The sequence below is a fragment of the Capra hircus genome, chromosome 1 (genome assembly GCF_001704415.2).
Source record: "Capra hircus breed San Clemente chromosome 1, ASM170441v1, whole genome shotgun sequence".
NCBI lineage: Eukaryota > Metazoa > Chordata > Mammalia > Artiodactyla > Bovidae > Capra > Capra hircus.
The window spans coordinates 144,383,485-144,409,403 of record NC_030808.1 but is presented as its reverse complement, the minus strand read 5'-3'; the positions used below and the strand labels follow the sequence as shown (position 1 = coordinate 144,409,403).

Sequence of the window (25,919 nt, the reverse complement as noted above, 5' to 3'; positions counted from 1 at the left end):
GCTGGTCTGTCCACTGTTCATCCGTGCTGCTTGAGAGGGACGTCCGACAGCAGGGGACAGCACTGTCCCAACTGTGAGCTCTGCGATGCCAAGTCACGGAGACGGGGGTTCACAGCCACTCACCTGAGAGCAATAGAGACAGGTGGGAGGGGGGAGCTGGCAGGCAGCACGGTGGTGCTTCGGGACCCTAGAATAGTCCTGTGTTTGCTGAGAGAACCTCACACAGCTCAGGCGTGATCCAGCCCTCAACCAGGACATGCATTTTACTAGCTGCAAACTCTTGTGTAAATAAACAAGAAGAAATAGGGGCTCAAAACACCAACAAGGAAAGGGAAGCCTCAGGGAGCCTTCAACTGGCCCTGCACACACCTGGACGGGGTATAAAAGGCCCACAGCCCTGAGCAGCGCTCACACACACACTCACTCACGCACTTACACACTCACACCTCACCCTCCTCCAGCCCCACCGCCTCCACCATGGCTTCCTCTGCCCTGTCTGTCTGCTCCAGTGACCTGAGCTACGGCAGCCGGGTCTGCCTGCCCGGGTCCTGTGACTCCTACACCGGCTCCTCCTGGCAGGTGGACGACGGTCCAGAGAGCTACTGCGAGCCCCCCTGCTGTGCCCCCAGCTGCTGCACCCCAGTCCCCCACCTGACCCTCCTCAGTGCCCCTGTGAGCTGTGAGTCCCACCCCTGCTGCCAGCCAGCCTGCAGCAGGTCCTCCCCCTGCCAGCAGGCCTGCTGTGAGCCTGTCTGCTGCAGACCCGTCAGTTGCAGGCCCGTTTGCTGCCGACCCGTCTGCTGCACACCCGTCTGCTGCAGGCCCATCTGCTGCACACCCATCTGCTGCACCCCTGTCTGCTGCAGACCCGTCTGTTGCACACCCGTCTGTTGCACACCCCTCTGCTGCAGGCCCGTCTGCTGTGAGTCCTCCCCCTGCTCAGCCTCCTTGTGCTGCCAGCCCAACCCCTGCCCCTCGGTCAGTTGCAGACCCTCCTCCTCCGTGTCCCTCCTCTGCCGTCCTGTGTGCCGCCCCACATGCTGTGTGCCCACCTCCTCCTGCCAGCCCAGCTGCTGCCGCCCAGCCTCCTGCCTGTCCCTGCTCTGCCGGCCCGCGTGCTCCCGCCCTGCTTGCTGCGTCCGAACCTCAGCCCCAGAGCCCTGTTGCTGACCTGGTACATTGCCAACTCCTTCCAGGGCCATGCTGACTATCACCTGAAATTTCTGTAGCCTTCAACCCAGTCTGGGGTCTCCTTCTGCCCCAGAATTTCCTGTGAGCAGCTTGGGCTGGCTCCTTGTTCGCTTCAGGCCCTGAGTGTCAGCCAGCATCTTGCTCTCCATCCTTGTTGGTCATGGATTTTGTCCTGACCTAGGTGAGGGGTCTGCCTGCTAACAAATAAAGTCACTTTCATGCCCTCTCTCTGCCTTGAGTGCATTCTCTTCAAACACTGGGAAAGACCTTTCCTGAGGACAGTGGTCTGGGCTGGTTTAGAAACCTGGCCTTGAGTTGTATCTAGGACAGTAGCATCATCAGGCATGGCTAACCACGCCCCGATACTCTCTGCCAGGGTGTCCTGAGGCCATAGTTCCACTGCAGCCTCCAGTCCAGAGTATCCTGCTCACCTGTAGACCCATGCATGAAGTGAGTGATGGGGTGGGAATGGGGCACATGTTCAGGCCCCGGGTTTGCACACTGGGAACATGGGGGTTCCCTAGGGACAAAGGAGACCCCGTTTAGTAAATATCTGCCTTGAATATGTAAAGCTTACTCCAGAAGGAGCTTCAGATAGGCTCGTGCAAGCCATTCCCTAGTGCCCTGGACATGAGTGTGAGTACCTCCCTCTGTGTGCGAAGGTCTAGATGGTGAGAACCACATGCAGTGATGTTTGGAGCCTGTGTGAGTCAGGGTTCTCCAGAGAAAGGACCAATAAGGCATGTGCACATATGCAGAGATTGATGTTGAGAAGCTGGCTCACACCCTTTGGAGGCGGGCAAGATCCAAATCTGCAGAGTGAGCTTCCAGGAAGAGTTGGTGTTGCAGCTACAAATGACCTGCTGGTAGAATCTCTTTCTCCTTGGGGACTTCATTCTGGTCTCAAGGTCTCCAACTGCTTGGATGTGGCCCACCCGCATTTTGTAGGGCAGTCTGTTTTACTCAGAGTCCACTGATTTCAGTATTGATTTCACCTAAGAAGCAACTGTGTCATGACATCCAGACATGTTTACCCAGACAACTGGGCACCATGGCCTGGTCAGTTGACGCTTGAAACTATCCATCACAGGGACCGACAACCAAAGGGAATGGGCTATTTGGAAATGGCAGCTGCTCTCAGGAATTCAAGTATTAAGGCAGCTATCCCTCTGGGGAAATATGGGGAGGAGAAACATATGCTGGCCCTTTGGGACAGTGCTGGGTAGGCAGACACCTGCCGGGCAGTGTGAAGGGCCTTGACTGGGGCCTCAGATCTAATTGTACCTATTATAATACCCATGCATGTGTGCTGAGATGCTTCAAATGTGTCTGATTCTTTATGACCTTATGGACTATAAGCTGCCTGACTCTTCTGTCCATGAGCTTATCCAGGCAGGAGTACAGGAGTGGGTTTCTACACCCTCCTCCACGGGCTCTTCCTGACCCAGGGATCAAATCTGTGTCTGCTGCAGTTCCTGCTGGCAGGTGAATTCTTTACTGTGGAGCCACAGGGGAAGCCCAACTGTTATATTAGCCACATTTAAAAGTGGAAAAAGACAGGGAGAGTTTGTTTAATTACATTTTATTAAACCCAGCATATGCAAACTGTTTAAAGAGATGGGAATACCAGATGACCTTACCTGTCTCCGGAGAAACCTGTATATGGGTCAAGAGGCAATGATTAGTACTCGATATATAACAGTAGACTGGTTGCAAATTGGGAAAGGAGTATGAAGGCTGTATATTGTCACCCTACTTATTTAGCTTGAAGTATAAGCTGGAATCAAGCTGGCTAGGAGAATATCAACAAGCTCAGTTATGCAGATGATACCACCCTTATGGCAGAAAGTGAAGAGAAACTAAAGAGCCTCTTGATGAGGGAGAAAGAGGAGAGTGAAAAAGCCGATGAAACTCAACATTCAAAAAACTAAGATCATGGCATCTGGTCCCATCATTTCATGGCAAATAGATGGGGAAACAATGGAAACAGTAACAGACTTTATTTCTGGGGGGGCTCCAACATCACTGCAGATGGCTGTGATTTCATGACTACAGCCATGAAATGAAAAGATGCTTGCTCTTTAAAAGAGAAGCTATGACCGACCTAGACAGCATATTAAGAAGCAGAGGCATTACTTCGCCAACAAAGGTCTGTCTGGTCAAAGCTGTAGTTTTTCCAGTAGTCATGTATGTCTGTGAGAGTTGGACTGTGAAGAAAGCTGAGCACCAAAGAACTGATGCTTTTGAACTATGGTGTTGGAGAAGACTCTTGAGAATCCCTTGAACAGCAAGGAGATCAAGCCTGAATATTCATTGGAAGGACTGATGCTAAAGCTGAAGCGCCAATACCTTGGCCACCTGATATGAAGAACTGACTCATTAGACAAGACTCTAATGTTGGGAAAGACTGATGGCAAAAGGAGAAATGGGCAGCAGAGGGTGAGATGCTTAGATAGCATCATCGACTCAGTGGGTATGAATTTGAGCAAACTCTTTTTACTCAAGATAGTGGAGGACAGAGGAGCCTGGCGTGCTGCAGTCCACAGGGTTGCAAAGAAGTGGACTTAACTTAATGACTGATCAGCAACAATCCAAAAGCTTAGCGTTTCAAAACATCTGATATTAATGAAGTATCAGAACCTCACCAGGGTCACTGCCTGGGAAGGACCAGACTTTGTGTGCACCAACAGAACCCATCGCTCTGGCTGTTTAGACTTTTCTTCCTTTCCTTCTCACCTACACCTGCCCAATTCCCCATGTGCTCCTGTATGTTTCCTCACTTGCCCGTTTGTCTTCTTTCTTTCTGGTTTTTGCTCTTCAGGTTTTTTAAACCTGGACCTTTTTCAAAGTCTTTCTTTCGTTATTTTTATTTTTTTACTTTACAATACTGTATTGGTTTTGCCATACATTGACATGAATTCACCAGGGGTATACATGAGTTCCCAATCCTGAATGCCCCTCCCACAACCCTCCCCATATCATCTCTCTGGGTCATCCCAGTGCACCAGCCCCAAGCATCCTGTATCCTGTATCGAACCTAGACTGGTGATTCGATTCTTACATGATAGTATACATGTTTCAATGCTATTCTCCCAAATCATCCCACCCTCTCCCTCTCCCACAGAGTCCAAAAGTCTGTTCTATGCATCTGTATCTCTTTTGCTGTCTCTCATACAGGGTTATCATTACTGTCTTTATAAATTCCATATATATGTGTTAGTATACTGTATTGGTGTTTTCCTTTCTGGCTTACCTCACTCTGTATAACAGACTCCAGTTTCATCCACCTCATTAGAACTGATTCAAATGTATTCTTTTTAATGCCTGAGTAATACTCCATTGTGTATATGTAGCAGAGCTTTCTTATTCATTCATCTGCTGATGGACATCTAGGTTGCTTCCATGTCCTGGCTATTATAAACAGTGCTGCAATGAACACTGTGGTACACGTGTCTCTTTCAATTCTGGTTTCCTCAGTGTGTATGCCCAGCAGTGGGATTGCTGGGTCATAAGGCAGTTCTATTTGCAGTTTTTAAAGGAATCTCCACACTGTTCTCCATAGTGGCTGTACTAGTTTGCATTCCCACCAACAGTGTAGGAGGGTTCCCTTTTCTCCACACCTTCTCCAGAATTTATTGCTTGTAGACTTTTGGATCACAGCCATTCTGACTGGTGTGAAATGGTACCTCACTGTGGTTTTAATTTGCATTTCTCTGATAATGAGTGATGTTGAGCATCTTTTCATGTGTTTGTTAGCCATCTGTATGTCCTCTTTGGAGAAATGTCTATTTAGTTCTTTGGCTCATTTTTGATTGGGTCGTTTATTTTTCTGGAATTGAGCTGCAGGAGTTGCTTGTATATTTTTGAGATTAGTTGTTTGTCATTTACTTCATTTGCTATTATTTTCTCCCATTCCGAAGGATGTCTTTTCACCTTGCTTATAGTTTCCTTTGTGTACGGAAGCTTTTAACTTTAATTAGATCCCATTTGTTTATGTTTGCTTTTATTTCCAGTATTCTGGGAGGTGGGTCTTAGAGGATCCTGCTGTGATTTATGTTGGAGAGTGTTTTGCCTATGTTCTCCTCTAGGAGTTTTATAGTTTCTGGCCTTTCGTTTAGATCTTTGATCCATTTTGAGTTTATTTTTGTGTACGGTGTTAGAAAGTCTTCATAAAGTCTTTAATGACTTTGTTACCACATTGCTTCTTTTTTGTGTTTCAGTTTTTCTGGCTGAGGGCTGTGTGGGATCCTGGCTCCCTGACCAGGCACTGAACCTACGCCCCATGCGCTGGGAGGTGGATCCTTAACCACTGGACCGCCAAGGGACTCCCATCATTTGTCTTCTTTCTTTAAATGTTTCTCCAAGAGGGAAACATGAGTCGAGTGTTTTCCAAGCTCTTGCTTATGTGAAAATACACTGCTGTTCTCTTTACTTGAGAAAGATAGAAGGGGCTTCCCAGGTGGCACTGCTGGTAAAGACTTGGCCTGCCAATGCAGGAGAAAGATGTAATAATTAGAAAATGGGAAAAATCAGCCTTAGTCCCCAGTGCTCCCCTAGATGCTCTGTGTCTTTCACTGTTTGGTGGGAGAGGTCCAGGGTCCACCTGGTAATAGTTCATTTCCAGACCAGACTGTCAGCCGTTTCTTCCTGCCTGGAGATGGAGCTGCCCTTCATTCGGTTCATTTAAAAACTACCAACTTGGAAAACTCAGCAGTGGCCACAGGACTGGAAAATGTGAGTTTTTATTCCAATCCCTAAGAAAGGCAATGCCAAGGAACACTCAGACTACGCACAATTGCACTCATCTCACACGCTAGCAAAATAATGCTCAAAACTCTCCCAGCCAGGCTTCAGCAGAACGTGAACTGTGAACTACCAGATGTTCGAGGTGGTTTTAGAAATGGCAGAGAAACCAGAGATCAAATTGCCAGCATCTGATGGATCATGGAAAAAGCAAGAGAGTTCCAGAAAAACGTCTATTTCTGCTTTACTGACTATGCCAAAGTCTTTGACTGTGTGGATCACAATAAACTGAAAAATTCTGAAATGGGAATACCAGACCACCTGACCTTCCTCTTAAGAAATCTGTATGCAGGTCAAGAAGCAACAGTTAGAACTGGACGTGAAACAACAGACTGGTTACAAATAGGAAAAGGAGTACATCAAGGCTGTATATTGTCACCCTGCTTATTTAACTTCTATGCAGAGTACATCATGAGAAACACTGGGCTAGCTGAAGCACAAGCTGGAATCAAGATTGCCGGGAGATCTATCAATAACCTCAGCTATGTAGAGGACACCATCCTTATGGCAGAAAGTGAAGAAGAACTAAAGAGCCTCTTGATGAAAGTGAAAGAGGAGACTGAAAACAATTGGCTTAAAGCTCAACATTCAGAAAACAAAGATCATGGCATCCGGTCCCATCACTTCATGGCAAATAGATGGGGAAACAGTGGAAACAGTGGCAGACTTTATTTTGGGGGCTCCAAAATCATTGCAGATGGTGACTGCAGCCATGAAGTAAAAAGACGCTTACTCCTTAGAAAAAAAGTTATGACCAACCTAGACAGCATATTAAAAAGCAGAGACATTACTTTGCCAACAAAGGTCCGTCCAGTTCAAGCTATGGTTTTTCCAGTAGTTGTGGATGGATGTGAGAGTTGAACTGTAAAGAAAGCTGAGCGCAGAAGAATTGATGCTTTTGAACTGTAGTGTTGGAGAAGATTCCTGAGAGTCCCTTGGACCGCAAGAGATCCAACCAGTCCATCCTAAAGGAGATCAGTCCTGAATGTTCATTAGAAGGACTGATGCTAAAGCTGACACTCCAGTCCTTTGGCTACCTGATGCAAAGAGCTGACTCATTTGAAAAGACCCTGATAGGGGAAAGATTGAGGGCAGGAAGAGAAGGGGATGATAAAGGATGAGATGATTGGACGGTATCACTGACTCAATCGACATGAGTCTGAGTAAACTCCAGGAGTTGGTGATTGATAGGGAGGTCTGATGTGGTGCAGTCCATGGGGTCGCAGTTGGACATGACTGAGCAACTGAACTGAACTGACTGAATGTATGTTTATGGTGGGCTCTAAAAATCCAGTGCTCTTGAATTCATGAGGCCCTTCCAGTCCAAACACACGCACCTTGGTGCACTCAGTTCAGAGTGGTTCGTGTTCAGTCCTGTCTTTACTGTTCTATCCTGGCTCTTCCTTCTTCCTTGTTAGCAATGGAGTGATCACCTTTGGTGTCCGCGAAACACATGGTCTGTTTGTTTAATTTTCTCTCATCATATTTGGGGATTTATGCTTTACCTCTGTTGGGCTTCCCTGGTGGCTCAGCTGGTAAAGTATCTGCTTGCAATGCGGGAGACCTGGGTTCGATCCCTGGGTTGGAAAGATCCCCTGGAGAAGGGAAAGGCTACCCATTCAGTATTCTGGCCTAGAGAATTCCTTGAACTGTATAATCTATGGGGTCTCAAAAAGTCAGACATGACTGAGCAACTTTCACTACACTGTTGGAGTAAGAAGCGGCACCTCCCTCCAGTATTCTTGCCGGAAAATCCCATGGACAGAGGAACCTGGCAGGCTACAGTCCATGAGGTCACAAAGAGTCGGACACAACTGAGCCCCTGGGCAAGCATGCACACTTTCCCTCTGTGGATTGGAGGAACTAGCAGTGTTTGTGCTGAAAACCACAGGGTTGATTTTCTGTGGTGTTAATTTTGATGTTTCCCGCCTCTGTTGTAAATTTTCAGCACAGCTGCCTGGTGGTAAACTTCCTTGGACATGTGCTTCCTTCTGCGTGTGGCCCTGAAGTTGGCCTGGGGGAAGGCCTGGGTAAGAGCCTCGATCCTATATACAGATGGTGGCTTCCAGTCCCAGTCCTGATACTTTGGGCTGTGTGACCTGGACATGGTTGCTTAACTTCTATGTGCCTGGGCTTCCTCACCAATTACAGTAACTTTCCTGCTGAGTAGATGTGAAATCAAGTGACTTGGCAGGAGTAGAGCGTTCAGATCACCACCTGGCCTAGAACAGGTGCTCAGACAGTGTCATCTGACCCCACAGCCATGGTCAGGGGCTCCGTGATGACCGCTGCCCAGACTTCACCGTCTTCCCCAGAGTCCGCCCTTGCTGACTTTTCTGTTCCAGGCTCCCTGGGACCACATCTGCTTGTATCCACAAGGAAAACCAGCTCTTTCCTGAGCTTTACCTTTGGGTGTTTCCTCAGGTCCTGGAGTCTCCGCTGCTCACACGTGGGCTTTCCAGGAGGAGACCCTCCCTCTCTCTGAGTCTTTCAGGGAATCCCCCTTGAGGAAGGCAAAGCTGGCCTAGGGGCTGTTAGCTCGGCTGAGAAGTGTGGGGTGCACAGGGTGTGCTGTGAGCACTTGGGTCTGGGTGAAAGGTTGATGAACGTGAGCCCTGACTCAGACACCTGTGAGCGCTGCTCCCTGTAGAGATCGCCTAACAGACTCCACGTACGCCCACGCTCCGTTAACACTCCTCTCAGGCACACTGGCTGGGCTGCACAGAACTGGATGGCTCTCTCGCCATGCTTCCTGCTGGCAGAGCAGCTGCTGGGACGGGAGTGCTAGGACCTTCCACCAGCCCCTGCTGAACATGACCCTCACCTAGTTCCACGGTCACATCCCCTGGACCAGTTGCATTTTACAGACATGCACATGTCACTTGACACCTAAGTTTAAAAATGCGTAAAAGTCAAAATAATATAAAAGTATTGTACCTCAAACAGGGGAGAGCTGCGACATCTAAATTCACCAATTTAGACGTGATCACCTCTAAACCTCAGGTAGTCTGTTCCTGTTGTTCAGTTGCTCAGTCGTGTCCCGCTCTTCAGGACCCCGTGGAATACAGCACCGCAGACTTCCCTGTCCTTCACCATCTCCCAGAGCTTGCACAAACTCATGTCCATTGAGTCAATGATGCTATCTAACCAACTCTTCCTTTGTGTCCTCTTCTCCTCCTGCTTTAATCTTGCGCAGCACCAAGGTCTTTTCTAATGAGTCAGCTCTTTGAATCAGGTGGCCAAAGGATTGGAGCTTCAGCTGCAGCATCAGTCCTTCCAATGAATATTCAGGGTTGATTTCCTCTAGGATCTTACCTAGATTTTTTCTATGTCTTTTCTGGAGCCAAGCAAAGGAGAAATAGGAAAACATCCTGCAACATTGGATATTTACGCTCACGGGTTTAATGAGTGAAAACAATTGTGGAAACTACGCCAGCACTAATGAGGGGCTCTTGCCACCAGCTGTCAACCCCAACAAGGAAGGGAGGGCCTGGGAGTCTCCTGTGAGGACAACACAAGCCAGGGGCCAGGTATAAAAGCCCTGCATCCCCAAGCACCTCACACACACAGCTCATACACTCACACACACTCAAACCCTCCTCCAGCCCCACCACCTCCACCATGGCAGCCTCCACCCTGTCCATCTGCTCCAGCGACCTGAGCTATGACTGTCCAGAGAGCTGCTGCGAGCCCCCCTGCTGTGCCCCCAGCTGCTGCGCCCCGGCCCCCCGCCTGACCCTCCTCTGTGCCCCAGTGAGCTGTAAGTCCAGCCCCTGCTGCCAGGCAGCCTGCAGCAGCTCCTGCCCAGCCTCGTGCTGCCAGCAGTCTAGCTGCCAGCCCTCCAGCTGCACCTCCTCCCGCTGCCAGCAGGCCTGCTGTGAGCCCGTCTGCTGCAGGCCCGTCTGCTGTGAGCCTGTCTGCTGTGAGCCCGTCTGCTGCAGGCCCGTCTGCTGTGAGCCTGTCTGCTGTGAGCCCGTCTGCTGCAGGCCCGTCTGCTGTGAGCCTGTCTGCTGTGAGCCCGTCTGCTGCAGGCCCGTCTGCTGTGAGCCTGTCTGCTGTGAGCCCGTCTGCTGCAGGCCCGTCTGCTGCACACCTGTTTGCTGCAGGCCCGTGTGCTGTGAGGCTTCCCCTTGCTCAGCCCCCTCATCCTGCTGCAGACCCTCCTCTGTGTCCCTCCTCTGCCGCCCCGTGTGCCACCCCGCCTGCTGCGTGCCCGACTCCTCCTGCCAGCCCAGTTGCTGCCGCCCAGCCTCTTCCGTGTCCCTGCTCTGCGGGCCCATATGCTCCCGCCCTGCTTGCTGCATCCCAACCTCGGCCCTGGAGCCCTGCTGCTGACCTGGCATGTCACCCCAGAGCCAGCCGAGCTCAGGTTCCACCTGTGACTTGGTCCTCTGTCCTGACCTGGGCTGGGTGGTTGCCCTCACGCAGGACAGCGTTCCCGATGTCTCCACTGCCCTGACCACTGACCTCTCACTCTTGCCCAAGGAACTCTGACCTTTCAGCTCCCTGGGGCTTCTGACTCCCAGGAGTCGTCTCCAGCTGTCTCTGGGTCAGCTGGCCCCCTACCCATCCAGATCCTCTATCTGGGTCACTTGGCCTCAAATTCTAACCTGTCAGCGCCCCCTCAGGCCCCTGGATAAATAAACTCACATCATCACCTGATCTGCTCCCTTCCTGTGATTTCCTGGTGGGCTGGGTGCAGGGGTGCAAGGAAACACACGATTGTGACCTGACACTAGTCTCCTCCAGCCGAGAGCACTTCTGTCAGTAAGCGAGTGTGTGACTCACTCAGTCATGTCCGACTCTCTGAGACCCCATAGACTGTAGCCCACCAGGTTCCTCTGTCCATGGAATTCTCCAGGCAAGAATACTGGAGTGGGTTGCTATTCCCTCTCCAGGGAATCTTCATAACTCAGGGTTGAACCGGGATCTCCTACATAGCAGGCAGGTTCTTTACCGTCTGAGTCACCAGGGAAGCCCCGGCAGTAAGTGACTGAGACCCCAAGGGCATGGGCCTGACCCCTCTGGGCAGGGTCACCAGGTGGGGCTCCTGCTTCTCCAGGAAGTCAGTGCCTGCTCAGGCCCTGGCCCGCGGCTGGTCCCCTGCAGACCTGTCATGGTCTAGGGGTTTCTCAGGCTCCCTGGACTCTGCCTACTTGAAACATAGGGACCAACTGGCGCCTTGAGTCCGCTCCATGTGGGAGGCCTAAGGACCCCGTGTGACACACCTGCATGTGGCTGGGGTCACCCCTTTTGGTCTGCCAGTGGGTCTGCACTTTTAGCAGAAATGTGGTGGAAGCTGGGAGGGCTGCTCCAACCGTGTGGAGTGAGAGGGCCTGGATGACCTCCCACCCGAGTGATCCAGAGAGCTAATAAGGTCAGGACAGTAGAAGTTGAGATGCTGGACTTGAGGAGGACAGCACAGGCCCACCTGGGAGGGGAAATAAACAGAGTGGATCTCACAGCTGCCCAGCTCACCCCCTCGAGAATGATTCCAGGACCCAGGCCAGAAACCCAGGTGGAGTGCCATGGATCCCTAGTTTTAGAGCTGGTCTGGGAATTGGGGGCAGTGTGGGGCAGCTAGTCCGGGGTCAGGATGCCAGAGAGAAGAGAGCTGTTCTGAGGAACTCCCCTGTCCATGGAGAGTCTTCCTTAAGTGTCTCCTGAGAAATGATTAGCAAACAGGTGTGAGGCTGAGCCTGGCAAAACCCATAAAGTTAGCTGGACTGATTCACAGACATGAAAGAGAGCCTTAAAAGGACCTGCCCCCACCTGCCTGTTGGAAATATTCATAAGTCTTAGGACATGGGTTGGCTCTTCCCAAGGATGTTTCCTCAACTCTGAGAGAAAATAGTAGGAATGGAAGAGGAGAAATTAGCATAGTCCCCACAGATATTAAAAGGAAATGCAATAAGCAATTAAGGTGATATGGACTCATTCCTTGAAGACACAGATAACCAAAATTCGCTTAAAAAAAAAGCAGATCTCCTCAATTGTCCTGTATCAGCTTAACATATCTTGTTTTTTAGGGCAGTTTTAGGTTCACAGCAAAACTGAGTGGGAAGTACAAACTCCTATATATCCCCACCCTCACACAGGCACAGCCTACCCCACCATCAGTATCTTGTGATTTGATGCATTTGTTACAAATGGGCTACATTCGTCATAATGGATAAACCTACACTGACATGTTAATATCACCCCAAGTCCATAGTCTACATTAGAGGTCACTCTTGCTGTTGCTAAGTTCTATGTGTTTTGATAAATGGATTATAACACCTGTGGACCATTACGGAATAGTTTCCCTGCCCTAAAAGTCCTCTGTGCTCCATCTGTTCATCTCTTCTTCCCTGCTAACCCCTGGCAACCACCCATCTTTTTCCCGACTCCATGGTTGTGTCTTTTCCAGAATGTTGTATCCCTGGAAGCATCAGGAGTGGAAACTTTTCGGATGGGCTTCTTTCACTTAGTAATGTGCACTTACGTTTCCTTCAGGTGCCTTTGTGCCTTGATAGCCTTTTTCTATTTTTGTTATTGAGGTAAAATATTCATAACACAAAGCTGACAACCTTAATCACTTTGGTATTAAGTACATCTTGTGTAACCATCACCACTATCCGTACTTGGAACTCTTTATCTTGTAAAACACACTCTATGCACATGAAACAAGAATCTCCATACTTCTTTCCTTTCTCACAGCCCCTGGAAAGCATCATTCTACTTTTTATCTCTAAAGTACTTCGTGTAAGTGAAATCACAAAGTATTTGTCTTTTTGTGACTGGCTTATTTATCTTACCATAATATCCTCATGTTTCGTCCATAATAGTGCCAGATTTACTTCCTGTTGAAGGGTGAATAATACTCCATCCTGTGGGTATACCTCATCTTGCTTATCCTTTCATCCCTCAGTGAACACCTGAATGGCTTCCACTTTTCGGCTATTGTGAGAAATGCGTCTGTGAATGTGGTTTTACAAATACCTCTGCAAGATTCTGCTTTCAATTCCTTTCAGCATAGACCCAGTAGAAATACTGGATCGGACAGTAATTCTACTTTTAATTTGTTGAGGAGCCATCATACTGATTTCCACATAGCTGTACCGGTTCATGTTCCCACCAACAGTGTACAAGTGTTCCAGTTTCTTCACAGTCTCACCAATATTATGCTGTTTCTATAAATAAACGGTCATTATACTAAGAGGTGCAAGGTGGTACCTCACTGTAGTTTTGATTTGCATTTCTCTAATGTTAGTTGTCTTGAGTATATTTTCATTGCTTATGGGCCATTTGTATACCTTCATTGGAAAAATGTCTATTCGTGGTCTTTGCTCATTTTTGAGTTAGGTTTTTTGTTGTTGTTTTTGAGTTTCGGGAGTTCTCTGTACATTCTGGATATTAATCTCTTATCAGATATATGATTTTCAAACGTTTCCTCACATTTCTTTGGGTTACTTTTGTTCTCTGTTGATACTACATTTTCATGGAAAAATTTCAAAATTTTCGTGAAGTCCAGTTTTTATATTTTCTGATGCTGACTTTGTCATTGGTGTCATATGCAGGAAATGACTGCCAAATTCAAGGTTGTGAAGGTTTGTCCTATTTTTTCTTCAAAGAGTTTTATAGTTACAGGTCTTACATTTAGATTGAGGATCCACTTTGCGTTAATTTTTTGTATGATGTTAGGTATGGATCTAACTTCATTGTTATGCATGTGAATATTCAATTTTGCTAGAACCATTTGTTGGAAAGAATTTTTTTTCTCCAGTGAATGGACTTAATGCCCTTGTCAAAAATGGTTTGACCTAATGTGTGAGGGTTTGTTTTGGATCCTGTATTCTCTTCCATTGATCTCTATGTCTGACTCTGTGCCAGTACCACTCTGTTTGATTACTGTCGCTTTGTAGTGAGCTTTGAAATCAGGAATTCCTCTCTCTTCGTTCTTTTTCAGGATTTTTTTTTTTTTGGTTATGCAAGGTCCCTTAAGATTCCATATGAATTTTAGAATGAGTTTTGTTATTTCTGTGGAAAATCATCAAGATGTTGACAGCAATTATATTAAATATATAGTTTGCTTTGGATAGTAATGGCATCTTAACAATATTAAAGCTTCCAATCCATAATAATGGGGTGTCTTTCCATTTCCTTATGTCTTCTTGCATTTCTTTCAACAATGATTCGTAGTTTTCACTGGATAAGTTTTTGACCTCCTTGATTAATTTCTAAGTATTTTACTTTTTTGATGATATTCTAAATGGAATAATTTTTTGTAATTTCCTTTTAGGGTTATTTATTATTAGTGTAAAGAAATGCAACTAATTTTTTTATATATCGACTTTGTATCCTGCTGAATTCACTTATTAGTTGTAATGGTTTTGTGTGTAGCTATGCAATTTTTAGGATTTTGTACATATGAGGATTATGTATATATAACATCTGTGAACAGAGATGATTTTACTTCTTCTTTTTCAACTTAAATGCCTTTTATTTTTCCTTTCGTCCAGCTGTTCTCCTAGAACTTCCAGGACTGATGAATAGCAGTGGCAAAAGTGGGCAACCCTGCCTTGCTCCTGATCTTAAAAGAAAAGCTTTCAGTCTTTCAGCGTTGAGTGTGATGTTTGCTGTGGGTCTTTCAGATGCGTATTTTTTATTATTATGTTGAGGCAGTTTCCTTCTGCCTTCAGTTTGTTGAGTGTTTTTATCATAAAAGGAGTTGAATTTTGTCACGTGCTTGTTCTGCATCAGTTGAGATGATTATGTGTTGCCCCCTCCATTCCATTAATGTGGTGTGTTATATTCATTGATTTTCATATCACTCCTTCCACCCTTGCCTTCTGGCAGGAGATCCCCCTTGGTCGTGGTGTACAATTCTTTTAATTTGCTGCTGAATTCAGTTTGCTAGTATTTTGATGAGGATTTTTGTAAGAGACTGAATGCTTTTCCTCTAAGAGCAGGAGCCAGACACAGGTGTCCTCTCTCTGCATTCCTTCAACATCATACTTAAGATCACCTCTTGTGCAACAAAATAACAAATACAAGGGCGCATACCGAAGAAACAAAAGCATCTCTACTCACAGGGGGTGTGATTGTCCACATCGAAAACCCTTAATAATCTACAAAAAGACTCGTAGAAATATATGAGGGTTTAGCAAGTTGAAGAATGCAAGTCTGGGGTAATAAAAATTCATTATATTTCTTGGACTTCCCTGGGAGCTCAGTCGATAAGAATCCACCTGCCGATGCAAGGGACATGGATTCGACCCCCGACTGGGGAAGATTCCACAGCCTGCACGCCGCCGTTACAGAGGCCCACACACCTAGGGGCCCTCCCAGGCGGCTTAGTGGGAGAGAATCCACCTGCTAGTGCAGAAGACTCAGGAGATGCAGGTTCGATCCCTGAGTTGGGACAATCCGCTGGAGGAGGAAATGGCAACCCACTCCAGGATTCTTGCCTGGAAAATCCCATGGACAGTGCAGCCTTGTGGGCCACAGTCCATGGGGGTCACAAAGAGTCAGACACGACTAGCAACTGAGCGTGCATGCATGTACACACTCTAGGACCTGCAAGCTACACCTACTGAGCCTCCCTGCTGCAACCACGGAAGCCTGTGCACCATGAGACCAGACTCCACAACAAGGGAAGCCACTGCAATGAGAAAGCCCATGTAACGCAACCAAAAAAGCCTCAGACAGGAAAGAAGACCCAGCACAACCAAATATAAAAATAATAATAAATAAACAAGGAATTTTAGAAACTACTTATATTTCTATATAATAGCAGTAAAAATTGAATAAAGGTTTTGTTTAAAAGTAAATTAGAATAAAAAATGAAAACAGGTATAAGTTTTACAGAATATGTACATAATGACATCTATAAAAACACTGATGAAAGAAAAAGACACAGATGAGTGTAGAACTAGACCATGTCTGCATGTTTAAACATTATTATGATGTCAGTTGCCTCCAAACTGGGGCCTCCCTGGTAGTTCAGCTGGTAAAGGATCTGCCTGACATGCAGGATACCCTGGTTTGATTCCTGGGTTGGGAAGATCCCCTGGAGAAGGGACAGACTACCCACTCCAGTACTCTTGGGCTTCCCTGGTGGCTGAGATGTTAGAGAATCTGCCTGCAGTGCAGAAAACATGGGTTTGATCCCTGGCTTGGAAAGATCCCCTGGAGGAGGGCTTGGCAACCCACTCTAGGATTCTTGCCTGGAGAATCCCCATGACAGAGGAGCCTGGCAGGCTACAGTCCTTGGGGTCACAAAGAGTTGGACACGACTAAGTGACTAAACACAGCACATCATCTCCAAATTGATCTATAGATTCAAAGTAATGCCAATAACAAATGGAGTTTCTTTGTTGGTATCAACAAGTTGACCCTAAAATTATCTGAAAGGCAAAGGAGCTCAAGGAGCCACAAAATTTGAATGGGGAAAAAAGTTGGAGGTTTTTCCCTATCTGACTTCAGTGTTTTCCATAAAGCTATAATAATCAAAACAATCCAGTGCTAGCAAAGGTACAGGCCCAGATGAATGATACAGAAAAGAAAAACAGGCCCACACAAGTGAAATCAATTGATTTTTTATAAAAGTGCAAAGGCAGTTTGGAACAATGGATGTCTATATGCAAAACCAAAAAGTAAGCCTTGACCCGTACCTCAATTTTACTTAATGTAAAACTTTAATCAAAGTTTATCAGAGACCTAAATATAAAATGTGAAAGTTTTAAACTTTCAGAGGAAAATATCAGAGAAAATCTTTCTGACCTTGTGGTTAGGCAGAGTTCTTATATTCAATACCCAAAGCACAATTGCTAAATGAAAATAAAGAATACCCTGGACTTTATCAGTATTAAACTGTTTTGTTCATCAAAAGACACTCTTAAAGAATGAAAACACAAGCCATAGACTGGGAGAAAATATTTGCAAATCACACATCTGACCAAAGTACTTGTATCCAAAATATATAAAGAACACTCAAAATCCAACATCAAGAAAAACTAACAAAGAAAAGGGCCTAAAGATTTTAAGAAAAACCAAAGAAGATGTGGGGATGGCAAATAAGCATATAAAATGATACTCCACATCATTACTCATTCAGGTCAGTTCAGGTCATTCGCTCAGTCATGTCCGACTCTTTGCAATCCCATGAATCGCAGCTCGCCAGGCCTCCCTGTCCATCACCAACTCCCGGAGTTCACTCAGACTCACGTCCATCGAGTCAGTGATGCCATCCAGCCATCTCATCCTCTGTTGTCCCCTTCTCCTCCTGCCCCCAAACCCTCCCAGCATCACAGTCTTCTCCAATGAGTCAACTCTTCACATGAGGTGGCCAAAGTACTGGAGTTTCAGTTTCAGAATCATTCCCTCCAAAGAAATCCCAGGGCTGACCTCCTTCAGAATGGACTGGTTGGGTCTCCTTGCACTCCAAGGGACTCTCAAGAGTCTTCTCCAACACCACAGTTCAAAAGCATCAGTTCTTCGGCGCTCAGCTTTCTTCACAGTCCAACTCTCACATCCATACATGACCACTGGAAAAAGTAAAGCCTTGACTAGACGGACCTTAGTCGGCAAAGTAATGTCTCTGCTTTTGAATATGCTATCTAGGTTGGTCATAACACTTCTTCCAAGGAACAAGTGTCTTTTAATTTCATGGCTGCAGTCACTATGTGCAGTGATTTTGAAGCCCAAATTACTCATTCAGTTCAGTTCAGTTCAGTTCAGTCGCTCAGTTGTGTCCGACTCTTTTCGACCCCATGAATCGTAGCTCGCCAGGCCTTCCTGTCCATCACCAACTCCCAGAGTTCACTCAGACTCATGTCCATTGAGTCAGTGATGCCATCCAGCCATCTCATCCTCGGTCGGCCCCTTCTCCTCCTGCCCCCAATCCCTTCCAGCATCAGAGTCTTTTCCAATGAGTCAACTCTTCACATGAGGTGGCCAAAGTACTGGAGTTTCAGCTTAAGCATCATTCCTTCCAAAGAAATCCCAGGGCTGATCTCCTTCAGAATGGACTGGTTGGATCTCCTTGCAGTCCAAGGGATCCTCAAGAGTCTTCTCCAACACCACAGTTCAAAAGCATCAATTCTTTGGCACTCAGCCTTCTTCACAGTCCAACTCTCACATCCATACATGACCACAGGAAAAACCATAGCATTAGGGAAGTGCAAATTAAAACCGCAACAAAGTCCCCTTCATACCTATGAGAAAGGCTAGAATGAAAAACAATTAACATGCCACTGTTGGCAAGAATGTGGAGAAACTGGAGCTTTGATACATAAAATAATATCATAAATGACACAGCCACTGTGGATAAATTTGAAAAATAAGCACATTAGAGAACCTCACCATATCACTGCTCTTTGGGGAAATGAAAGTTTAAATTATGCTAAGGTACTGCTGCTGCTGCTAAGTCGCGTTAGTCGCATCTGACTCAGTGCAACCCCATAGACGGCAGCCCACCAGGCTCCTCTATCCCTGGGATTCTCCAGGCAAGAACACTGGAGTGGGTTGCCATTTCCTTCTCTAATGCATGAAAGTGAAAAGTGAAAGTAAAGTTGCTCAGTTGTGTCTGACTCTTAGCGACCACACGGACTGCAGCCTACCAGGCTCCTCCATCCATGGGATTTTCCAGGCAGGAGTACTGCAGTGGGTCGCCAGTGCCTTCTCCGATACTAAGTTACTACTACTTATTTAGTCACTAAGTGAAGTGAAGTGGAGTGAAAGTTGCTCAGCTGTGTCTGACTCTTAATTCTCCAGACCAGAATACTAGAGTGGGTAGCCTTTCCCTTCTCCAGGAGATCTTCCCAACCCAGGGATCGAACCCAGGTCTCCCACATTGCAGGCAGATTCTTTACCAGCTGAGCCACAAGGGAAGTCCAAGAACACTGGAATGGGTAGCCTATCCCTTCTCCAGCAGATCTTCCCAACCCAGGAATAGAACCAGAGTCTCCTGCATTGCAAGTGGATTCTTTACGAACTGAGCTATGAGGGAAGCCCTGTTTAGTCACTAAGTTGAGTGTAACTCTTTGTGACCCCATGGACTGTAGCCTGCCAGGCTCCCCTGTCCATGGGATTTCCAGGGAAGAATACTGGAGTGGGTTGCTTTTCCCTCTTCAGAGGATTTTCCCACCCAGGAGATCGGACTCACAGCTCCTGCATTGGCAGGTGGACTCTTCACCAGCGAGCCATCTGGGGAGCCCTCACGCCTATTAGAACAGCCAAAATTAAAACCCTCACAATATCGACTGTTGGCCAAGGATATGCAGCCACGAGAACGTTCACGCATTGCTGGTGGGAATGCAGAATGGCACAGCCACTTGGGGAAAGAGCTTCGCAGGTTCCTATCAAGCCAAACCTACAGTTCCCATCCGATCCAGCTCTGCTTGGCCTGGGTGTTTATCCTAGAGGAATGGAAACACGATCACACAGAAACCTGTACACAGAGAACGTAGACAGCAGGTTTGTTCATAATCACCAAAGACAGGAAGTCATGAAAGTGTCTCCCAGCTGTGCATTGAACAAATGGGGGAGCCCCCTCACCCCGGACACCGCACAGCAGGAAAGGGGATGAGCCCAGATGCACACGGCACAACAGCCACTGCATTTTCCGAGGGAAAGAAGCCAGACCCCAAAGGCCACCCGGTGTACGATTCCATGTATGTGACCTCCCAGATAAGTCACAGCTGCATGGATCTTGAGTCAGCACTTGCCTGGAGCTTTGGGCCGAGGGAGGAGCTGACTCCAGTGGACAAGAGTGTGGGGGCCTGGATGGTCTGGTGGGGTGTGTCTGCGTTTGTGAAAACTCAGAGAGCTGCACATGGCAAAAAGGGGGTCGAGGGCCAGAGGGGCGGGGCAGCCAGCAGGCGCTTATTCTACAGGGCTAAGCCGATGGACCTCCTCTCCCTCCTTCTGCTTTTTGCTGACTTTGTTGTTCTTTATTATTGTTTTTTATATGTGCCTGCCTTTGGGCTCACTCTTTTTCTGGACCGTGTACTCGCGAGGTAGTTTTTGTACATAATGTACAAGGGGCTCCTTTTCAGAATAGCTGTCTTATCCGAAGTGCTCTAATCTCCATCTGCCTGATAGTCCACTTTCCTCAGACTTTCAAGATTTGGTTGCACTCTCTTCAGGTATGTTGATGGCTGAGCAAAGTCAGATGCCAAACTCTCTGGAAGCTTTCAGGCTGTTTCCGGGTATTTGGCGTCAGACATTTCACCAGTGTGTCAGATACGCACCATTTTCCATTCATCTTGTCCTAGTTTGGTCAGAGTTCCGGATCTGAAGCCCAAGTTTCCCTCCCTTCTCTCCGGAGAATGCTCTGCTTCTCCCTTCACTGCGCGCTTTCTGACCCTGGAGACCCCGTCTGATGGGGAGGGACCTTCCCTCCTTCCTGCTCTGTGCTTGAGACATGCCTTGCTTCTTCTCACTCACCCCTTCTCCCTTTGGCTGGTCTCTCCACGGTTCAGCCCTGCTGCTTGAGAGGGACGTCCGACAGCAGGGGACAGCACTGTCCCAACTGTGAGCTCTGCAATGCCAAGTCACGGAGACGGGGGTTCACAGCCACTCACCTGAGAGCAATAGAGACAGGTGGTAGAGGAGACACACATGGTGGGGCTTCAGGACCCTAGATTAGTCCTGTGTTTGCTGAGAGAACCTCACACAGCTCAGGCGTGATCCAGCCCTCAACCACGACATGCATTTTACAAGCAGCAAACTCTTGTGTAAATAAACAAGGAGAAATAGGGGCTCAAAACACGAACAAGGAAAGAGAAGCCTCAGGGAGCCTTCAACTGTCCCTGCACACACCTGGACAGGGTATAAAAGGCCCACAGCCCTGAGCAGCGCTCACACACACACACACTCACTCACTCACACTCACACCTCACCCTCCTCCAGCCCCACCGCCTCCACCATGGCTTCCTCCGCCCTGTCTGTCTGCTCCAGTGACCTGAGCTACAGCAGCCGGGTCTGCCTGCCCGGGTCCTGTGACTCCTACACCGGCTCCTCCTGGCAGGTGGACGACGGTCCAGAGAGCTGCTGTGAGCCCCCCTGCTGTGCCCCCAGCTGCTGCACCCCGGCCCCCCGCCTGACCCTCCTCTGTGCCCCAGTGAGCTGTGAGTCCCGCCCCAGCTGCCAGCCAGCCTGCAGCAGCTCCTCCCCCTGCCAGCAGGCCTGCTGTGAGCCTGTCTGCTGCAGGCCTGTCTGCTGCACACCTGTCTGCTGCACACCTGTCTGCTGCACACCCATCTGCTGCACACCCGTCTCCTGCAGGCCCGTCTGCTGCAGACCCGTCTGTTGCACACCCCTCTGCTGCAGGCCCGTCTGCTGTGAGTCCTCCCCCTGCTCAGCCTCCTTGTGCTGCCAGCCCAACCCCTGCTCCTCAGTCAGTTGCAGACCCTCCTCCTCCGTGTCCCTCCTCTGCCGTCCAGTGTGCCGCCCCACATGCTGCGTGCCCACCTCCTCCTGCCAGCCCAGCTGCTGCCGCCCAGCCTCCTGCCTGTCCCTGCTCTGCCGGCCCGCGTGCTCCCGCCCTGCTTGCTGCGTCCCAACCTCGGCCCCAGAGCCCTGTTGCTGACCTGGTACATTGCCAACTCCTTCCAGGGCCATGCTGACTATCACCTGAAATTTCTGTAGCCTTCAACCCAGTCTGGGGTCTCCTTCTGCCCCAGAATTTCCTGTGAGCAGCCTGGGCTGGCTCCTGGTTCCCTCCAGGCCCTGAGTGTCAGCCAGCATCCTGCTCTCCATCCTTGTTGGTCATAGATTTTGTCCTGACCTCGGTGAGGGGTCTGCCTGTTAACAAATAAAGTCATTGTCATGCCCTCTCTCTGCCTTGAGTGCCTATCTCTTCAAACCCTGGGAAAGACGTTTGCTGTGGACAGTGGTCTGGGCTGGTTTAGAAACCTGGCCTTGAGTTGTATCTAGGACAGTAACATCACTAGGCACGGCTAACCATGCCCCACTACTCTCTGCCTGGGTGTCCTGAGGCCATAGTTCCACTGCAGCCTCCAGTCCAGAGTATTCTGCTCACCTGTAGACCCCTGCATGAAGTGATGGGGTGGGAATGGGGTACATGTTCAGGCCCCGGGCTTGCACACTGGGAACATGGGGGTTCCCTAGGGACAAAGGAGACCCCGTTTAGTAAATATCTGCCTTGAATATGTAAAGCTTACTCCAGAATGAGCTTCAGACAGGCTCGTGCCAGCCATTCGCTAGTGCCCTGGACAAGGGTGTGAGTGCCTCCCTCTGTGTGCGAAGGTCTAGATGGTGAGAACCACATGCAGTGATGTTTGGAGCCTGTGTGAGTCAGGGTTCTCCAGAGAAAGGACCAATAAGGCATGTGCACATATGCAGAGATTGATGTTGAGAAGCTGGCTCACACCCTTTGGAGGCGGGCAAGATCCAAATCTGCAGAGTGAGCTTCCAGGAAGAGTTGGTGTTGCAGCTACAAATGACCTGCTGGTAGAATCTCTTTCTCCTTGGGGACTTCATTCTGGTCTCAAGGTCTCCAACTGCTTGGATGTGGCCCACCCGCATTTTGTAGGGCAGTCTGTTTTACTCAGAGTCCACTGATTTCAGTATTGATCTCACCTAAGAAGCGACTGTGTCATGACATCCAGACATGTTTAACCAGACAACTGGGTACTGTGGTCTGGTCAGCTGACACTTGAAAGTATCCATCACAGGGACCGACAGCCAAGGGGGATGGGCTATTTGGAAATGGCAGGTGCTCACTGGGCGATGCCCTCAGGAATTCAATTACTAAAGCAGCTATCCCTCTTGGGCAATATGGGGAAGAGGGACATACCCTGGCCCTGTCAGGACAGGGTTGGGTAGGTAGACACTTGCAGGGCAGTGTGAAGGGCCTTGACTGGGGGCCTCAAACGTAATTGTACCTATTATAATATTCATGCGTGTGTGCTGAGTAGCTTCAAGCTTGTCTGAGTCTTGTGACCTTATGGGCTGTAAGCTGCCCGACTCTTCTGTCCATGAGCTTCTCCAGGCAGGAGTCAGGAGTGGGCCTCTGTGCCCTCCTGCAGGGCTCCTCCTGACCCAGGGATCAAATCTGTGTCTGTCTCAGTTCCTGCTGGCAGGCGAATCCTTTACTGCTGAGCCACCAGAAGCCCTACTCTTATAATAGCCACATTTAAAAGTGAAAAAAGACAGGTAGAGTTTATTTAATTACATTTTATTAAACCCAATATATGCAAAATGTTTAAAGAGATGGGAATTCCAGACCACCTTACCTGTCTCCTGAGAACCCTGAATGTGGGTCAAGAAGCAACAATTAGACCTGGATATATAACAGTGGACTGGTTCCAAACTGGGAAAGGAGTATTAGGGCTGTATATTGTCACCCTGCTTATTTAGCTTATATGCAGAGTACATCATGCAAAATGCCAGGTGGGATGAAGTACAAGCTGGAATCAAGATGGCTAGGAGAAATATCAACAAGCTCAGTTATGCAGATGATACCACCCTTATGGCAGAAAGTGAAGAGACACTAAAGAGCCTCTTGATGAGCTGAAAGAGGAGAGTGAAAAAGCTGATGAAACTCAACATTCAAAACACTAAGATCATGGCATCTGGTCCCATCATTTCATGGGAAATAGATGGGGAACAATGGAAACAATGACAGGCCTTTATTTTGGGGGGCTAAAAAATCACTGTAGATGGTGACTGCAGCCATGAAATTAAAAGATGCTTGATCCTTAGAAGAAAAGCTATGACCATCCTAGACAGCATATTAAGAAGCAGAGACATTACTTCACCAACAAAGGTCTGTCTAGTCAAAGCTGTAGTTTTTCCAGTGGTCATGTATGGATGTGAGAGTTGGGGACTGTGAAGAAAGCTGAGTGCCGAAGAATTGATGCTTTTGAATTGTGGTGTTGGAGAAGACTCTTGGGAGTCCCTTGGACAGCAAGGAGATCAAGCCTGAATATTCATTGGAAGGACTGATGCTAAAGCTGAACCTCCAATACTTTGGCCACCTGATGCGAACAGCTGACTCATTAGAAAAGACTCTAATGTTGGGAACGATTGACGGTAAAAGGAGTTGAGAGCGGCAGAGGGTGAGATGCTTAGATAGCATCATCGACTCAGTGGGTATGAATTTGAGCAAACTCTAGGAGACAGTGGAGGACAGAAGAGCCTGGCATCCTGCAGTCCATAGGGTCACAAAGAACTGGACTTAACTTAGCGACTGAACAACAACAACAACCCAGAAGCGTAGTGTTTCAATACACCTGATATTAATGAAGTATCAGAACCTCACCAGGGTCACTGCCTGGGAAGGATCAGACACTGTATGTACCAACAGAACCCTAAAGTCTAAACTCTGGCTGTTTAGACTTTTCTTCCTTTTCTTCTCACCTCAGTTCAGTTCAGTTCAGTCACTCAGTCATGTCTGACTCTTTGGGACCTCATGAATCACAGCACGCCAGGCCTCCTTGTCCATCACCAACTCCCGGAGTTCACTCAGACTCACGTCCATCGAGTTGATGATGCCATCCAGCCATCTCATTCTCTGTCGTCCCCTTCTCCTCCTGCCCCCAATCCCTCCCAGCATCAGAGTCTTTTCCAATGAGTCAACTCTTCGCATGAGATGGCCAAAGTATTGGAGTTTCAGCTTTAGCATCAGTCCTTCCAAAGAACACCCAGGACTGATCTCCTTTAGAATGGACTCTTGGATCTCCTTGCAGTCCAAGGGACTCTCAAGAGTCTTCTCCAACACCGCAGTTCAAAAGCATCAATTCTTCACACCTACACCTGCCTAATTCCCCATGTGCTCCTGTATGTTACATCATTTGGGCCGTTTGTCTTCTTTCTTTCTGGTTTTTGTTTTTAAGACTTTTTTTAACATGGACCATTTTAAAGTTGTTATTGAATTTGTTACCACACTGCTTCTTTTTTGTGTTTCCATTTTTCTGGCTGAGGGTTGTGTGGGATCTTGGCTCCCTGACCACTGGAAGGTGGATCCTTAACCACTGGACCTCCAGGGGACTCCCATCATTTGTCATGTTTCTTTAAATGTTTCTCCAAGAGGGAAACATGAGTGTTTTCCAAGCTCTTGTTTATGTGAAAATACATGGCAGTTCTCTTTACTTGAGAAGGATATAAGAGGCTTCCCAGGTGGCAGTACTGGTAATGAATTGGCCTGCCAGTGCAGAAGAAAGCTGTAATAATTTGAAAAAAGAAAAAATCAGCCTTAGTCCCCAGTGTTCCCCTAGAAGCTCTGTGTCTTTCACTGTTTGGTGGGAGAGGTTTGGTGTCCGACGGGTCAGGGTTCATTTCCAGACTGTCAGCCGTTTCTTCCTGCTTGGAGATGAAGCTGCCCTTCATTCAGTTCATTTAAAAACTGCCAATGTATGACTAGGGTGGGCTCTAAAACTCCAAAGCTCTTGAATTCATGAGGCCCTTCCAGTCCAAACACACGCACCTTGGTGCACTCAGCTCAGAGTGGTTCATGTCCAGTCCTGTCTTTACTGTTCTATCCTGGCTCTTCCTTCTTCCTTGTTAGCAACAGAGCGATCACATTTGGTGTCAGCAAAACACATGGTCTGTTTATTACATTTTCTCTCATCATATTTGGGGATTTATGCTTTACCTCTGTTGGAGAAAGAAGTGGCACCTCACTCCAGAATTTTTGCCTGGAGAATCCCATGGACAGAGGAACCTGGCAGGCTACAGTCCATGAGGTCACAGAGTTGGACACGACTGAGCCCCTGAGCAAGCATGCATAGTTTCCCTCTGTGGATTGGAGGAACCAGCAGTGTTTGTACTGAAAACCACAGGGTTGATTTTCTGTGGTGTTGATTTTGCTCTTTCCCACCTCTGTTGTAAATTTTCAGCACAGCTGCCTGGTGCTAAATTTCCGTGGACACATGCTTCCTTCTGCGTGTAGCCCTGAAGTTGGCCTTGGGGAAGGC

At 48.0% G+C, this 25,919-nt stretch overlaps 4 protein-coding genes across 4 annotated transcripts in view; all 4 read left to right on the top strand.

The window, feature by feature from the left end:
* The window catches only part of TSPEAR (thrombospondin type laminin G domain and EAR repeats), a 106,893-nt gene that overhangs the window by 51,355 nt on the left and 29,619 nt on the right, over positions 1–25,919 (top strand). The window lies entirely within an intron of this gene.
* On the top strand, positions 412–1,411 carry LOC108636554 (keratin-associated protein 10-8-like). The gene is made up of 2 exons (XM_018052023.1): positions 412–821; positions 912–1,411. The coding sequence occupies exons 1-2, from the start codon at positions 478–480 to the stop codon at positions 1,168–1,170; spliced, it is 603 nt and encodes a 200-aa protein (XP_017907512.1). The 5' UTR covers positions 412–477; the 3' UTR covers positions 1,171–1,411.
* Positions 9,554–10,656, top strand: LOC108636552 (keratin-associated protein 10-8-like). The gene has a single exon (XM_018052018.1). The coding sequence runs from the start codon at positions 9,616–9,618 to the stop codon at positions 10,327–10,329; it is 714 nt and encodes a 237-aa protein (XP_017907507.1). The 5' UTR covers positions 9,554–9,615; the 3' UTR covers positions 10,330–10,656.
* LOC108636556 (keratin-associated protein 10-8-like) lies at positions 20,826–21,799 on the top strand. Its single transcript, XM_018052032.1, has one exon. The coding sequence runs from the start codon at positions 20,906–20,908 to the stop codon at positions 21,566–21,568; it is 663 nt and encodes a 220-aa protein (XP_017907521.1). The 5' UTR covers positions 20,826–20,905; the 3' UTR covers positions 21,569–21,799.

Excerpts from the sequence above, each read along its gene's own strand:
- LOC108636554 (XM_018052023.1), top strand. The coding sequence starts at position 478 with ATGGCTTCCTCTGCCCTGTCTGTCTGCTCCAGTGACCTGAGCTACGGC. Across the intron at positions 822-911 it reads TGCACACCCGTCTGCTGCAG|GCCCGTCTGCTGTGAGTCCT; the intron begins GCCCATCTGCTG and ends CCTCTGCTGCAG.
- LOC108636556 (XM_018052032.1), top strand. The coding sequence starts at position 20,906 with ATGGCTTCCTCCGCCCTGTCTGTCTGCTCCAGTGACCTGAGCTACAGC.
- LOC108636552 (XM_018052018.1), top strand. The coding sequence starts at position 9,616 with ATGGCAGCCTCCACCCTGTCCATCTGCTCCAGCGACCTGAGCTATGAC.